The sequence below is a fragment of the Caretta caretta genome, chromosome 1, assembly GCF_965140235.1.
Source record: "Caretta caretta isolate rCarCar2 chromosome 1, rCarCar1.hap1, whole genome shotgun sequence".
Lineage (NCBI taxonomy): Eukaryota > Metazoa > Chordata > Testudines > Cheloniidae > Caretta > Caretta caretta.
Genome location: NC_134206.1, coordinates 229266492 through 229282442, shown reverse-complemented (window position 1 = coordinate 229282442; position 15951 = coordinate 229266492). Strand labels below are relative to the sequence as shown.

The following is a 15951-nucleotide window of genomic DNA, read 5'->3' as shown; positions in this document are numbered from 1 at the left end:
GTGGCAGCCTTAAGCAGTGTGAATAAATGTTAAGTGCCCACTTACACTTCTAGGCTGAGCTTAGTGAATTTGGAGGTTTCTGCTTTGTGCGCAGTCGATGTTGATCACAGCAGAAACACACAGGCAACATTGACAGTCTCTAAACAGCCTTTGCGTACAAGAGAAGTACAAGTGGAATTAAGAGTGGGTGCTGAGCAGGAATTATACCTGTACCTGGTTCATCACTATCTCTGTTGATGGCTAACTTCCATAAACATTAAATATCCCCTATTTTTTTTCAACTGGTTTTCCTCTACCTGGGGCAGGAGCATAAATCTTGGGGTGGGGCAAGTAGCAATGAATTGGTCTGTGTTACTGATGCTTTTCTGTCATAGTACTGTTATTTTTCTTAAGAAAAATGAATGAGAGATGTCCAGTGAAATTAGCCAAAAACACATCAAAGAGAGAACAGGCCATATTTTTTTCTTTGAAAGCTCTAAGCATTCTTGTGACTTGAGTAAATATATTCTAGTGAAATAACATTATATTTTTGGTCTGAACTTTGCTTTATGTTTACTCTTAAACTACTAATTATTGGTAAAGGAATCAAATAACCATAGTTTAAATATATATATATATATATAAATAATACATAGATACCATCACCTAAATTATAGTAATATATTTCCTCTGTGATGGGGCCTCTATTCTTGTGATTAAAATATATAGGCTTATATTTTCAAAAGTGTCCAGTGATTTTGGGTACCTTAGTTTTTGGGTGCTCATATTGAGACTTCTTAAGGGCCCTGATTTTCAGAAAGGCCATCTGCCTCTGGAAATCAGGCCCCTTTAAAGTGTCTCAAGTTCAATACCAAACATCACTAGTCACTTTAGGCCATGAGGTCTCTGGGAACTGACGTACAGCTTATCGTGGATGTGGTTACATTTCCAACGTATGAATAATGACTCGTTTCCTAATTTCTGCTTGCAGTATCCATAATGGAGTAATAGCAGTGTTCCAACGTAAAGGGCTCCCAGACCATGAACTTTACAACCTCAACGAAGGAGTTAGGTGAGTAACACAATCAGTGAGACGTTGCAGCAGAGTTTTTAGCTGCTGTTGTTGGCTAGTGATCATTGCTGACGACTTCCACAGTGAGGCCTTCTTTCTTCAGTTGTTTGTGTTGGAACTGATAAAGAATATCATTAATCTGTCCCTACTGGTTAGGTGTTGGTTCCTGGTCAGCTGTATTTACTGCAGGACTCTTGTCTGCACATCAGAGGGAAAAATTAAATGTAGTGACCTGCCTGTGTCATGGAAACAAATACAGTCCTATCTCAACCAGTTTGTAGCAGTCTAGATGACATTTAGAAAACCAGAGTGTAAATCCAGAGCAACTGTGTTAACCCGTAGTGGAAAGAAAAGGAGTACTTGTGGCACCTTAGAGACTAACCAATTTATTTGAGCATAAGCTTTTGTGAGCTATAGCTCACTTCACTGGATGCATAAAGTGGAAAATACTAAAGTGGAAAATACAGTGAGGAGATCTCCTCACTGTATTTTCCACTTTATGCATCCGATGAAGTGAGCTGTAGCTCACGAAAGCTTATGCTCAAATAAATTGGTTAGTCTCTAAGGTGCCACAAGTACTCCTTTTCTTTTTGTGAATACAGACTAACACGGCTGCTACTCTGAAACCCTTAGTGGAGTTACTCTTGATGTGCTCCCTTATACCTGGGACCAGAATTGGGTCCATGGTTTTCTTTTAACAGCAGGTTGGCTATTAATAATTAGTTTATTGATAAACCTGCTTCATATGTTTTGCTCAATTGATCATTTTGATGTACTTGCGGGAGAACAGTTGCTGATGATTCATACCTGAGCTGATTGAGGGCACATTGCAAAATCTAGACCAAAAGCTTCTATCATAAACAACACATCAGCAGGTCAAAACTTGTGGTGTAAAATATTGCATACTGTTGCTTAGAGGTTGGAAATTCCAGTCATGGTAGCATCCTCAGGGCTCCTGACCATTTGGAAATTGTTCCCATGGCTGCGGCAAAACACAGTCCAAAATTATCATCAGTTTCAGGAAATGTGTAGACCTTTCCTTTGTGAGGCTGTATTGTGCCTTTAAGGCACTAATTTGTGTTGGGGGTTTGTGGAGACCTTAACCAGTAGGAGCTCCGGGAGTAATACAGAGCAAGCATGGCCATTGGGCCACCCTGTAAGAGGATGTAGTGTATACTGGCTGGGGCAAGTGTAGCACCAGCCTCTGCACGCATCCCTCAAGATGGCTAGCAGGATTATCCTCACACAGTCCATCAGTGTGAGTAAGTGCAAGGTGGTGCCTGGACATTGCAGGAAAGGGCGGGGGATGAAAAGTAGGAATGATTCACTGCACATCCATCCAGTGTACATGCAGAGTCTGCTCCATGGATCTGTAGAGTCACCAAGCATAATCCAGTTTAGTCTTGCATAGCAAGAGCTTTCCTGCAGGGTTCACTTGTCAGAAAAAATTAACAGATTAAAAAGCCATGGTTGGGCTAAAACCCAGCTAGCCTCTTCACTCTTATTTAGAGGTTTGCTTCCTCTTAGACGCCAAGTTAGGTTGACCATCCTCTAACAGCAATCCTCCTTTTCTGTGACTATCCTGGAATTGTTTTTTACAAAGCTCCTTATATGCCCAATGTTCCTTCATAAAAACACTGCTGTGAGGGGAGTATAAGTGGCTTGGAGGGTTGTGCAGGGATCAGGAATATCTGTATCAAGAGGAAGCATTTGTACAAACGCCAACTGCTAGACAGTCTCTTAAGCAGATTAGGACACATTTGTGCACACGGCAGCAGCAGCTGTCTCTCCTGAACTGTCCACTTTCTGACTTAACTATTTTTCTACTGCACATCGTCAATACGCAGTTTCTGAATCCTTGTGACTATTTAAAATGAGAACTTCTTCTTTTTTCAAATTTAGTTAAGCACAATGAGGACTATTTGCATGCCTTGGTTCAAAGTTCATACGTCAGATATTTTTGCTGTAGCTGTGTCCAAAAATTGAAATTAATATTATTCTGAAGTGGGGAAAATGTAATCACCCTCTCACAACTCAGACATCGCTGCATTTTTTTCCCCCCCACAAAAAATATTTAGGCAAAGACCGCGACTGGAAAATTTCCCTTCAGATGCTGTATTTTCTTCACAGTTACAGGATAATAAGAGAAGTTATTTTCCAACTATAAATAATGCAGGTTCTACTGGCAATTATTGTAATTAAATCATGGAAAGAATTGAGTTGCATCATAACACAAATATTAATATGTGGGGAAATAAGTTACACCTACAGCATTTGTGCATCTTCCTGTTGACTCCCAAACCCGTGGGTGTGTTTGTGCACATGAGTACTTACATGTGGCATAATCTGTTTTGTACATGCATGTGAAGGTTTTCTGTGTACACACAAATATCAGATCCTCAGCGTATTTAAATTTGTGTAGGACCATTTCCTTCAGTGGAGCTACGTTGATTTACACCAGATGAGGATCTGGCTCATAAAATGTATGGGTACCACTTCATGTTTGAAAGTTTGACACAAGTGTCACTGGATAGGCCTTTCTTCCTTCTTTCCCACCTACCCTTTTCTTCCTCCTCCTTTCTCAGGGAAGATGCAGAAAACATCACAATGGATCAAGGTGATTTTTTAATAAATACAACATACAGCTGTAATAAGATACATGTCTTCTCTGCAGTATTAGGGCTTGTAATTAATACAATTTGAATAAGATATATTTTTGCAACATTAGATCTCGCATACCAACATGGAAATATTTTCCCTTTAGTTCAGTATGTAAAATTTCTGTTCTCCATGATTTGCAGTTTTCCCTCGCCAAAATCACCATTACATTTGACACTGATTGGTCTCTGGGTTGGCAGTCTTGGCAGACCATGTAGCAAGTTACTAGCAGAACCAGAACTAGAATCCAGGTCTCCTGGTCCCACATTGTAAACCTTGGTTCTCAATCTTTTCCATACCGTGATCCCCTTTTCCATACATCCTGGGACTCCCCATCCTATTCAGCAATATGGGAAGAACTGGGTAGGTCTGACTGCCCTCCCCCTCCCCCAGATCCAAACTTGCCCCCTTCTGATCTGGGGTTTTGTTTTGGGTCAGCTGCACAAAATAAAAGTTGTTGGGGTTACAAATGAAATGCACACTATGGTGATAAAGCAGATGGTTCACCAAGTTAAGTAGCTATAGCTCTGAGTGCAAATACATTCCAAGAAAATGATAATCAAACCCAATAGTGTTCTGAACCCTGAATACTGCTATTAAAGAACCATAGAGGGCCTGGCTTCATTTATACCAAAGCTCCGTTCCACCACCATGGAAGTGTAAAGATGCCTTAAAGAGGACGTAAATTACGTTTAGAGCCAAAGGGACTGATTTTACTTCACTTGCACTATTGTAAATGATGAGTGACTCTAGTGGAGTTACATCGTTGTAAAACAGGTTTAAGTGAGGGAAGAAATAGCTCAAAAATATAATTGATTTACATCCTGAACTCCTTAACACAGCTTTTATTCAGTCCTTATCAGTTGGTTCAATGGGAGTTTGGCTGAGAAAAGGCTTAAGGTAATGTCCCATAATTCATAGACTATCAGGGTTGGAAGGGACCTCAGGAGGTCATCTAGTCCAACCCCCTGCTCAAAGCAGGATGAATCCCCAATTTTTGCCCCAGATCTCTAAATGCCCCCCTCCCCCCAAGGATTGAACTCACAACCCTGGGTTTAGCAGGCCAATGCTCAAACCACTGAGCTAGTATACTCACCTTAATTTTCAGCCAAGTTAAAAAAAATAAAAAATCATTCATGAAAACCTATATATAGAATCTCTCTGCTTAACTCTTTTTTGTATCTGTGACTGTGTGATATTAATAACCATATAGTGGAGACCTGCGGGAGTTCTCTTTTCTTATTCCTTTAGTTGGACGTCATTATTTACACTCCTCAAAAATTAAGGAAGAGGAAACTGTGAGGAAGCAGGATAGCCAGTATTAAAGATGATGTATATCTGCCTCTCCTCTGAGCTTCAGGATGCTAATTGGATACAAGCAAGGCAAATTTCAGCAGCATTTCCTTAGTTGTTGAAAGATTTTGTACCTGATAAAAGAATCTTTCTTTGCATCTTTCATAATTTAATAACTAATAAAGTAAAGGTCAGCTATAATAAAGAACTAGATTTTTTTCATTCTGAGTAGCATTTAGGAGTTAATTTCAGAGTCAACCAAAGAAGAAGCAGCAGGAAGATATAAAAGTGTATTTTATGTGAGTTTATATTAGCATCTTAATTTGTAAAGTCTTTAAACAGACAGAGTAGATTTAGAGCCAAAAAGATACAAGCCTCACAGGAGTGCAAAATGGCTCTTGGTAAAATCAGAGCTGTTTAAAAATCAGGTCTCATATCTGATCAGCAATCTCATTTGAATTTAATCAGCATTTTTACCTGGACTCCATCACAGAAGTATGTGTAGTCAGACATAGCTGTTCAGTACTGACCATTGCCCATGGCCTGATGGATTAGTACAATATATTTTGTTAAAAAAAAGAAAAGAAATACATTTTTGCAAACAACTTTGTTGGGTTCGGTTCTGCTTTGGTTCTGCTAGTAAGCACAGGTACTGAGAACATCAAACACTGATGTTCTAACACTGCCCAAGGACCTCAGCGTTTCATGGATAATTAATTGAAGTCAGCAACAAAGTACCCGTATTATTAGAGATTCAAAGGGGAGAAAGCACTCTGTGCTCTCAGTTCTGCCTTTACCCTGTAAGCAGAGATACTAACGCATCCATAATGCTGCTTGGCATACTGCTTTTCACTGCTCATGTAAATGCAGGCTGTGTACTTTTTAGCTTTATTTCTTTCTCGTTTGAACTATTAAGTACCAAAATTTTAGTTCATCAGAGCCTAGGGTTAGTTTTCTAATCAAGAGAATGCCATTTTATAATCAACATTTGGAACTCCAGTAATTAGCCATCACATCTAATCAAGGTATGAAGCTGCCTATGAATTAGCTATTTACAAACCACCTAATAGAATCAACAAGGAAGCTGGGACTGGAGTTTGAAGAGCCAATAACTTGAAGGGAAGGTTGAAATAAAGCAAGAGATTGCCATATAACGTCTCCAATATTCTTTTTCTGAGCTGTGATACCAAGGTTATATTGCAGAGTGAGGTCTGGAGTGGTGGTGTTTCTTTCATATGAGAAATAAAATCTCTGTGGAAATTTACTGTCCTTTCATTATAGACTAGATTCAGCCAACCTTATTTATACTGAGTAGTGCCTTATTCCATGACATGTCCTATTGAGTCAATGGGCCTGCTTGGAAAGTAAGCTACTCACCAGGAGGCAGAATCGGGATGGGGGGGGGAGGGAGATAGGGCAGAAGAGGAGCATATAGAGGGGAGTGGTCTGGGCTTCAGAAATAGGGCATGTTTTTTTTAAAAAATATATATATATATATATATTTAATTATTTTTCAAGGCCAGAAGAAGAGAATAAATGAAAGGGAAAGGTGACCATACACAACAATGTCTTCATTCACATACAATGAAACTTGTTTTGTACAACCACAGTAAGGACCAAAATATTTAATTGACGTGGGTCTTTAACCTAATTTCACATAAAGTCGTACTGAGCTCCTTCAGTGATTACATGGGGCCAGATTTTCAAGTGTTCAGCAACCAAAGGTGTGACTAGATTCTCAGAATTGTTCAGCACCCAACATGCATCATGGGACTTTGCTGCATAGGCCTTGTGCTGGTTCTCTACACAAGGGCGAATTTCACCTTACATTGGTTCTGGCATTAGAGCTGGTGGAATTCAGTTGTTTCATTTGATGGTGGTTTATGGGAATTTTATTTTGTGTAGGTTGGCACTCCCACAGTTTGGTTTAGAGGCTCTCATTTGGAGGAGTCCCCGAACTCAAAGTGATATGCTGCATTTTAACCTGATTTTGCACTGACGCCGTGTGAAACTTGGATTTTTAATTTAAATGACCCAGATTCACTCTGGATGTTTGTGACACTTGGCTCAGTTTCAAGCTTGTCACAAAACCCAGAGAGTTTCACTGGGGTTTCAGGTTTCTTTATGAACACTTTGCACAACTTTGTTATTTAAGTCTCTTAGGGCCCAAACTTGCAGTCCAGAGCTCAAAAAACTCAGAGCGCACCTCATTAAGGCAAGCCAAACTCTCATTCCTTTGGAATTACATCATTTCTAAATTGGCCAGATTGCTCAGAGCCACATACCAGCATAGAATGCTAAGATTTTTCATATTCTTCCATTTCTGAAGTGGAAGTGAAGTGAAATTCTGGTCTCAGGTACATAGGCGTAAATACAGAGTAACTCCAGTGACTTCAGTGGTGTGATACTAAATTTTCACCGATGCAGCTGAAGGCAGAATTCAGCCTCTCTTCTTTCAGTTAAGAAAATGACTCCAGACATACGTGTATTTGTACCATAACTATATTCATTAATATGTCTAAATCTCCTACAATAAATATTTCTGAGCATTTAGAGATGTTGGTTTAAGGGTTTATTATAGAGTGTTATCCCTGTTTAATATGCTTCTAATTAAACATTTTTGGAAGGAAAGATATACAACTTAAAACACTTTGTAAGATCAGCAGTCTTCCTCTCTTATACACAATGTACATTGGGTACAATTTGTTGATTGTATAAATTCTTTTTTTATTCTCTAATACAGGCAACTACTGAAAACTGAGCTGGGATCCTTTTTTACTGAATACCTGCAGGTTTGTGGGGTTTTCGTTTTTCATTTAGCTTCTTACATTTGTCAGTGCTGCTGAGTAAAATTGTTTGTCTGAACAAGTAGTAGGCCAATCCTTTATCTTTCTGTTATCTTAAAGTTAAGGGTAAAAATAGGATCTGTTCCCCTTCCATCAATTTTCATGTCACATTGGTTGAAATTTCATACCAGGTCAGATACTGAAATACTTGACCAGAGGTTTTGTACCACATGTATTTTAAGGACACTATTAAGGAACTTTATTGGGGTCACTTATAAAGGAAGGATTCAGATCATGGCTACAAAATGGATAAGATTTGCCCCTAACTGTTACAGTGGGATTCCTATAAATACTATTTTATCCAGTATTCTGACGTGATCTATTATCCTGATTCGAAGCTCTCTAAAGGCTGTGGAAAGACTCCTGTTGACTTCAGTGGCTTTGGATCAGGTCCTGTTATGAGCATTTATTGACTGATGAGATTTGGTTGTAATATTTCATTTTATAGTGAAAGCCCACATCTAATATAATAAATCTCAGCCTAATACAGATTTTTATTAAACGGATCCTTTTCAATAGGGTCCAAATATTTAATGTAGGTAAAAATTCTGTGGGATTCCTCAAGTTTCTTGTGGTATAATTAATCAGGAAGCCATTTATTAATAATTATACATGATCTTACTTTTAAAATACAATTTACTACCTCCCTTGCTGATTAAATGTTGTATGGCTTATGCTAATGTTTGTAAAAAGCTTTGATATCCCCAGATGGAAGTTGCTATTCGCTGGAAGGGCTAAGAATATGATCATCATCATCATTTTACAAATGTCCTAGTAGATTTAAACAAGAAGATGGACATAGAAGTAAAACTCCATTAATCAACAGCAACCCTTAAACCAGCTTTCTTGTGGGAACAAAACAAAACAAAACAAAACAAAAAATCCGCAATGGCTTCCAAGAAATACGGAGTTGTAGAAATAAAAGGTGTGTGTATTTTATTTACAGAATCAGCTGCTTACAAAAGGCATGGTAATACTGAGGGACAAGATCCGGTTTTATGAAGGTAACTCAGACTTCAGCAATGCTGCAGCTGTTCAGTGGGCTTGATCTAAAACAGTGGTTCTTAACTTGGGGTGCACGCATCCCCTGGGGGTGCAAGATGTCCTTTCTGGAGGTGCGAGACATGCCTGATTATTTTTTTTTTTAGAAGGTAAATCATTGAAAACACAAATTAAGCACAGGCACGCAAGTACAACTACTTTGTTTCATCAAACCTCTGTATTTATTAACATTATACATTTTTTAACGATTACTGTAATATACAAACAAAAAACAGATCTAGGTTTAAAGAACTGACCTACTTCAACAATTTTTGATATGGGGTGTGAGAACATACTTTTAGAACCAAAGGGGTGCAGGCTGCAGTAAAGGTTAAGAACCACTGATCTAAAGCATACTGAAATCAATGAGATTCCTTTCACTGACTTCAATGGGCTTTGGATCAGGTCCCATAACAGCAGGTTGTTCCAGTGTCACTTACAGTTTCATGTTCCTATTGGCTTCCACCAAGGAGAAATGTTTGTCTAGCACATCAGCTAACCAAACTTCCTGTTCGGATGTTTACATTTTCATCCAGTTATAACCTGTTTAAGATTAAATGACTGTGGAAAACTGAATACAATATTTTATTAAATGACAATGTAAACCGTGCAATCTCAATTAGCTGAAAAGTCATGGGAACACACTCTGATCTCACTTACACCTGTGTATATCCTGAGTAATTCTGCTGTCTTGAGCAGAGTTACTCTGGGTTTACATTGGCATTAATGAAGTCAGAAGCTGGCCCTTTGTGTTGTCGTGGCTCCATTTGCCTCTGTCTTCAGTTAAAGTGGTTATAAATGTCACCTAACTGAGGCAGCTATTATTGAGATTTCTTTCATATTTGAAAGAATCAATCCAAGTATTAAGTAAATTAAATGCATAGAGAAGGAACAAAACTTCAGAGTATTGGCCAGATTCTGCTCACCTGTACACCAGTATAAATCTCGAGTATCTCCACTGAAGACAGTTTTCCACTGGAATTACTCCAGATTTACATCAGTGTAACTGGGAGTAGAATATGGCCCTATCTCTTCACACAAACACTCTAGTTTCTCTCACTTGTATTCACTAGAGATATGTAAATGTGGCAGAAGAGATGTTGTCAGATCAGTCTTTTAATGAGTCTACATGAATGCAGAAAGAAAAAAAAAACTCTTAAAATTGCTAGGACAAATTCACTGGCAGAATTATAGTATGGTCAAATACATTCTGCTTACCTAGCCTCCAGCTGCTATTTTACCTGAATACAGTATTCTTCATTCCATGGCCTACACTGTTGTGCAGCAGTTAGAGGTGATTTTTAAATTGGCTGTGTCACCCAGAGGCAGCTATATTTCATTAGCGGGTGAAGTAATTTCTGAATATAGATTATAAAATAAAACATCTGAAAACCTTTTGGAATCCAAGACAGTTTTAAAGAAATGTAGTTTTCTTTCAACTGCCCCACAATGTCAAAATGCCTCTTAGTCTAAATACACCATTTGATCAGTTTCCTGGTGAAAGCCATTGGCATTACTTACAGCTATCTCTGAATTTTAAATGTGACCTTTCATTGCTGTCTGCTTATTTGATTGGATCAAGACTGTTATTGAACCCAAATCTGTTAATGAAAAGACAATTCCCCTGACCACAGCAAACAGAAAACATATTTGACATTACATTCCTCAAACTCCTCTAGAGCTGAACATAGAGTGCTTTAATTATTTAACATAACCCCTACAAAATCACAGACAACTGGACTGTAAGGATTTCAAGGTTTTCACAGCTTGCTTGCAAATTATAAATCAGATTTTTCAATCTCAAACTGGTAAATCAAAAGGAGAAACCAGTCAATTTTTTAAATCACACTGTATAGGTACATTTTTAAAAAGTTGATATTAGATTTATATAAAATATCATTAATATTTAAGATGCAAAACTGAGAAACAAACATTAAAATGCAAGGTTTCTGAGTTTCATTTCAGTTACAGGAGAAGCTAGCTGCATGTGTAAAATGTCAACAAACTCTTAGGCTAGATTGCTAATTTGATTTAATGCCATATATAGTTTACTTAAACAGGTCATTAAAATGTGTGTGGTGTAAAAATACTGTGGGATCATGGAAAATATTATGTGTCTGTTTCATACAAGAATGACCACATCAGGCCTATGTTTACATGAGCTGAGTTTCCTTTATCCCTGCAAATACTGTAGGAAATCCAACGGCCTTTGCTTGACAGTAAAACAAACGTTCTCAGAGGACATGAAAGTCAAATTCTTTTGTGTGAAATATGCTAATCACCAATTGATTCTAAGCATGCTTCCACATCCCACAGTAAAAGGCCTGTCTGGAAAAATGCAGTTTACTGTTCAGATAGAGGAGCAGCTGTTCTGAGTCACTGTTGTTGCTGCATTGAAATTCATTGCTTTACAAAGTAGACAGTGCTGAGCAGACTGCCCACAAAATATAAGAGATGAGCTAAGGTAAAGACACATTTCCAGCAGGAATAGGGTTGCCAACTTTCTAATAGCAGAAAACCGAACACCCTTGCCCTGCCCCTGCCCTGCCTCTTCTCCTAGGCCCTGCCCCCTCTCACTCTATCCCCACTCCCTCTCTCATTCGCCTTTCCCCACCTTCGCTCACGCGCTCATTTTCACCAGGCTGGGGCAGGGGATTGGGTTGTGGGAGGGGGGTGTGGGCTCTGGGGTGGGGCTGGGGATGAGGGGTTTGGGCTGCAAGGGCGAGCTCCGGCTGGACACAACACAACCACACGGACAGCATTGCACTGCTTCCTACAGATCCTGGAATTTTCAGACCGTCCCCGCGGCTTATTCCTTGCTGGGGTAGGGGTGGAACAATGTGGTGGAATCTCCATGTGGGGATCTTCAGCGATTTAATCCCCTATCTTCCCTCCAGGGAGTTTTACTGCAGGAGGCGGGGGCAGTCTGGCTTTGTTATATTCTGTACAGGAGCTCTCTGACTAAGCTTTGTGCAGGAAGTCCCTCTATTCAGTCAGAGCGTTTAATTGTGTGATCCAGAAGACACACATACTGACTGATCCTATGTACAGGCGGGAGAGATACTTCTAAAATAACTGTCAGTGAGCCCCTTTTGTTCTGCAGGAACTAGTATATTACACATCATTTCCTGTGTTGCTCAGTCAATGCCACTGACTAACTGTTCACAACATAAAACAAGTTAGTGAAGCGCTTATGTTTTTACAGGACAGAAGCTGCTGGATACCTTAGCTGAAACCTGGGATTTCTTTTTCAGTGACGTCCTGCCCATGCTTCAGGCTATTTTCTATCCTGTGCAGGTGAACTGTTATTTTGTTACTTTAGAATCCAGAAAAAGCCGTTTGATGGATTGATCAACAAATTGGCACAACTGTCAAACTATCCCAGAGGGGCCAATCTGTTAGTGCAGGTGTTCTGTAAAGTCAAGTCATTTGCATGAATGGTGAAGTACTCATGTGAAAAACATGAAGGGGGAACTTTGAAAAGAGGAACTGCATGCATTGAGGATGTTTAGTCCTTATGTCAGCTCACACTACAGCAAAAGGATATGAATAGTAAAATGAAGATGGGCAATCAGTGAAGCAAGCACAGCTGTGTTGACTTCAGCATGTACATCTCCAGCTAGGCCTCCTGCATGTATAATCTGAAGTGCCTGCACTTGGTATAGTGTTAAAAATGTCAATGGAAAATTTTATACTCTGTAAGTCATTTTCAGACACTTCCAGTTTTGTTATTGCTGTACTTCGTTGCTGGTGTAAATTGGCTCAGATTCATTGAAGTGAGTGGAGTTGCACTAATTCACACCAGCAGAGAATTTTACCTGAAATCATTTTATACACACTTAAGGCATTTGAGTTCCTTGTGGGGAAAAAGGGCCTGGTTTTCAGAAACATCCTCCTGTTTTTCAGGGTTAACTTTGCATCTACAATTAATTGATAAATCAGTTAATTGGGTGTCTAAATGCTATCACTATGATCATTTGCACTTGCAGGCACAAAATCCTAGTTCTGTGGAAAAGTTGAAACTATAAATATGTTGTTTCTGCAAGTAAAGGAAACATCTGAAAAATTCCTTGAAGCATGTAAAGTATACAGGGCCACATTGTCCACTGACTTGTGCCATGTGTAGCCATTTAAACCAGTACAGTCACCAACTAATCAGAATATTGGGTGGAATTTCAAAAGTATTTTGGCACCTAGTGGGATTTTCAAAAGCTGCTAGGTAAATCAGTTACCTATGTCCCTCTCAAATCAATGGAAATTAGGCACTGAACTCACTTAGGTGCTTTTGATAATCCCACTAGGCACCTACTTACATCTTTAGGTGCCTAACTTTCTTTGAAAATCTGCTCCTAGGTAAGTTAGAAACACAAGTCCCATTCTCTTTCTGTGGAAGTTGTGACTGGGATTTTCAGAGGAATCTGAATGTGTATCTGAGGACCTGTATGTCCTAGGGATAAGCCCGTATGTCACCAACTGAAGTAACTACACTAGTGCAAACCCTAGTGCCCTAGTATAGACAAGGAAATGGGGGCTAATCCCTAGTACAGACAAAGCCAGAGGCTGCTATTGCTGCTAGAAACATGTTTTTTGGGCAGAAGCTGAGGTCTTCCCTAGAGAAGAAGTAGTTGCATGGCATCATGATGTGAAGTATCAGCTCTGCTTCTGCCTTGTATGCTGAGACAGTAGCACAGGCAGGTTTTGAGCAGTGGAGGAACTAGGGGGCCGAAGGGCCTTTGGTGGTACCCACCTGCAGTTATACCTATTGACTTGAAAAGGTGCCCCACACAAACCTAAAGGCTATCCGCGGGCTGGTCGCCCCCTCTTCATTAGCTCTGCCACTGTGCTGAGTGTTCCCTGAATTTTAAAGAAGAGTGGAGCCACCACTGGGCAGGGCTGGGAAGTCCCAAACCTAGACAAAGTGTGAATTCCCACCCTGCACCCAAGTCAGAGGAAATAAACAGGAATTCAAACGTTGCCCTTGTTAAAATACTCTTAAAACTTTATACTACTGTATTTAGGATTCCAAAATATTCTTACAGGGTGTAAATTCAGGAAAGAGCCCCGATTACATGTGTATCCAGATGTGGCAAAGTTACCACTAACACACTTCTTCCTGGCTGGATGTCATGCTACAGCAACATTTGCCTCAGGTTCCCCCACTGTCCTTTGGCCGTGCCTGGACTCTCTGACAGTCCTCGTCTGTCCCTCTGGCGCTGGACAGCCACCCCAGCCCTTCCAGCTGAAGTGCAACCCAGCTCTTCCCTGAGGGAACCCCCGCAGCCTCTCTCCTGGGAGCATCCCTCATTCCCTCTGCCCCTTCACTGTTCCTCTGGGTCCAGCTCTCTGGGTCCAGCTCTGGCTTTGGAGAAGTCAGCAGGTAAGCTCCTCTGCAGCTCCCCTGCCTTCAGTTGTCTTTGGTCCTTGGCTCTGGCTGTCTGGCTTAGAGCCAGCAGGCAACTGCCTCTGGTGCTCTTTGACCTTCAGCCCTCTCCAGCCCCGGTGCTCTGGCTTGGGGACACCAGTCAGCAAACCCGTCTTGCTGCTGTCCTGCCTTCAGCCTTCTCCCAGGCACCACATAAAGTCTCCTGGCTCTGGCAGCTCTCCCCTCCTATCCTTCCCCTGACTGACCCAGGCCCTGACTCACCGGGTCTCTCCTCCCCTAATATCAAGAAGTGCCCTCTTGTAAACACAATTAATTGACCAAACTGGAGTGTGCTGATAAGGCTCTAGCACACCGGCCCTGCTCCCTCTCAAAGGGCCAGTATCACCCTGCGACGCCAGGTCTTGGACGGATTTGTGGATTACAGACTAAATAATTCAGTCCATGGCAATGATAGACAAGTCATACGAAAGTATCATGTGAGTCCACACAAAGATTGTGGATCTACAGATTGGTTTGTTTTGTTTTTTGACTATCCCAAATATTTCCTTTGAATTTGCATTGAATTTACCATTGCTACTACTCGTAAAGATTTAAGAAAAGCACTTATACTTGGGATTCTGACCGTTATTTTTAAATGGCTCATCATCCTTATTGTGGTGATTCTGTTCATAGGGGAAGGAGCCCTCGGTTCGTCAGCTGGCTCTCCTGCACTTTCGGAACATTATAACCCTCAATATTAAATTAGAAGATGCCCTGTCACGTTCCAGAGCCAGGGTTCCACCTTCAATTATTCAGATGCTGCTAATACTCCAGGTAAGGAGTTTGGGTTATATTTTAAAAATCTCTCTTTCTTTGCTGTGTTGACAACATTTTCAAAAGTGGCCGCTGATTTTTTGGGTGCCCAGTTTGAGACATCTCGACCCTGGATTTTAGAGGCACTGAGCATCCACTAGTCCAGGTGAAGTCATGGAACTGTAGTTCTCAACATTGCTGAAAGTGGAGTTTGTGGAAATTCAAACTGTGCAAAGCAAAAATTAAGGGACCCAAAAGTAGAAGCCACTTTTGAAAATTGAGCCTAAATGCATAAAGTTTTGGTATCAGGTTCATATCTGTGGCAGTAACACAACTTTCAAGGAGTGCTATGGGCTGATGCACTAGTATTTCTGGAGATTGGTGGTTTCATCATAATGCTTAGTACAGATTTGATCATGTCAACAAATTCTGTCAAAATTGCTTGCTAGTCACAGATGTAAGATTCTAGGTGTTGGTGTTTTCTTTAAATATTTATCAAGTCCTTGGTCAAGAAACTAGGGATAAGGAGAAAATTACATAGATACAAATTAGGGCTGTCAAGCGATTTTAAAAAAATTAATTGTGCGATTAATCGGGTGATTAAACAATAATAGAATACCATTTAAATATTTTTGGATGTTTTTCTACATTTTCAAATATATTGATTTAAATTATAACACAGAATACAAAGTGTATAGTGCTCACTTTATTTAAAAGCACTGTAAAAAACAAAAGAAATAGTGTTTTTCAGTTCACCTAAGTACTGTAGTGCAATCTCTTTATCATGAAAGTTAAACTCACAAATGTAGAATTGTACAAAAAAAAACTGCATTCAAAAATAAAACAATGTAAAACTTTAGAGCCTACAAGTCCACTAAGACCTATTT

At 39.9% G+C, this 15951-nt stretch overlaps 1 protein-coding gene across 5 annotated transcripts in view; it reads left to right on the top strand.

Annotated features, from left to right (window-relative positions):
• PRR5 (proline rich 5) overlaps positions 1-15951 on the top strand; it is a 128852-nt gene that overhangs the window by 73126 nt on the left and 39775 nt on the right. For all 5 annotated transcript variants that reach the window (XM_075121324.1, XM_048825094.2, XM_048825109.2 and 2 more), the window contains 5 exons: positions 971-1051; positions 7746-7794; positions 8795-8852; positions 12095-12186; positions 14945-15085. In XM_075121324.1, the coding sequence (XP_074977425.1) occupies positions 971-1051; positions 7746-7794; positions 8795-8852; positions 12095-12186; positions 14945-15085 (421 nt within the window). The remainder of the gene's footprint in view (positions 1-970; positions 1052-7745; positions 7795-8794; positions 8853-12094; positions 12187-14944; positions 15086-15951) is intronic.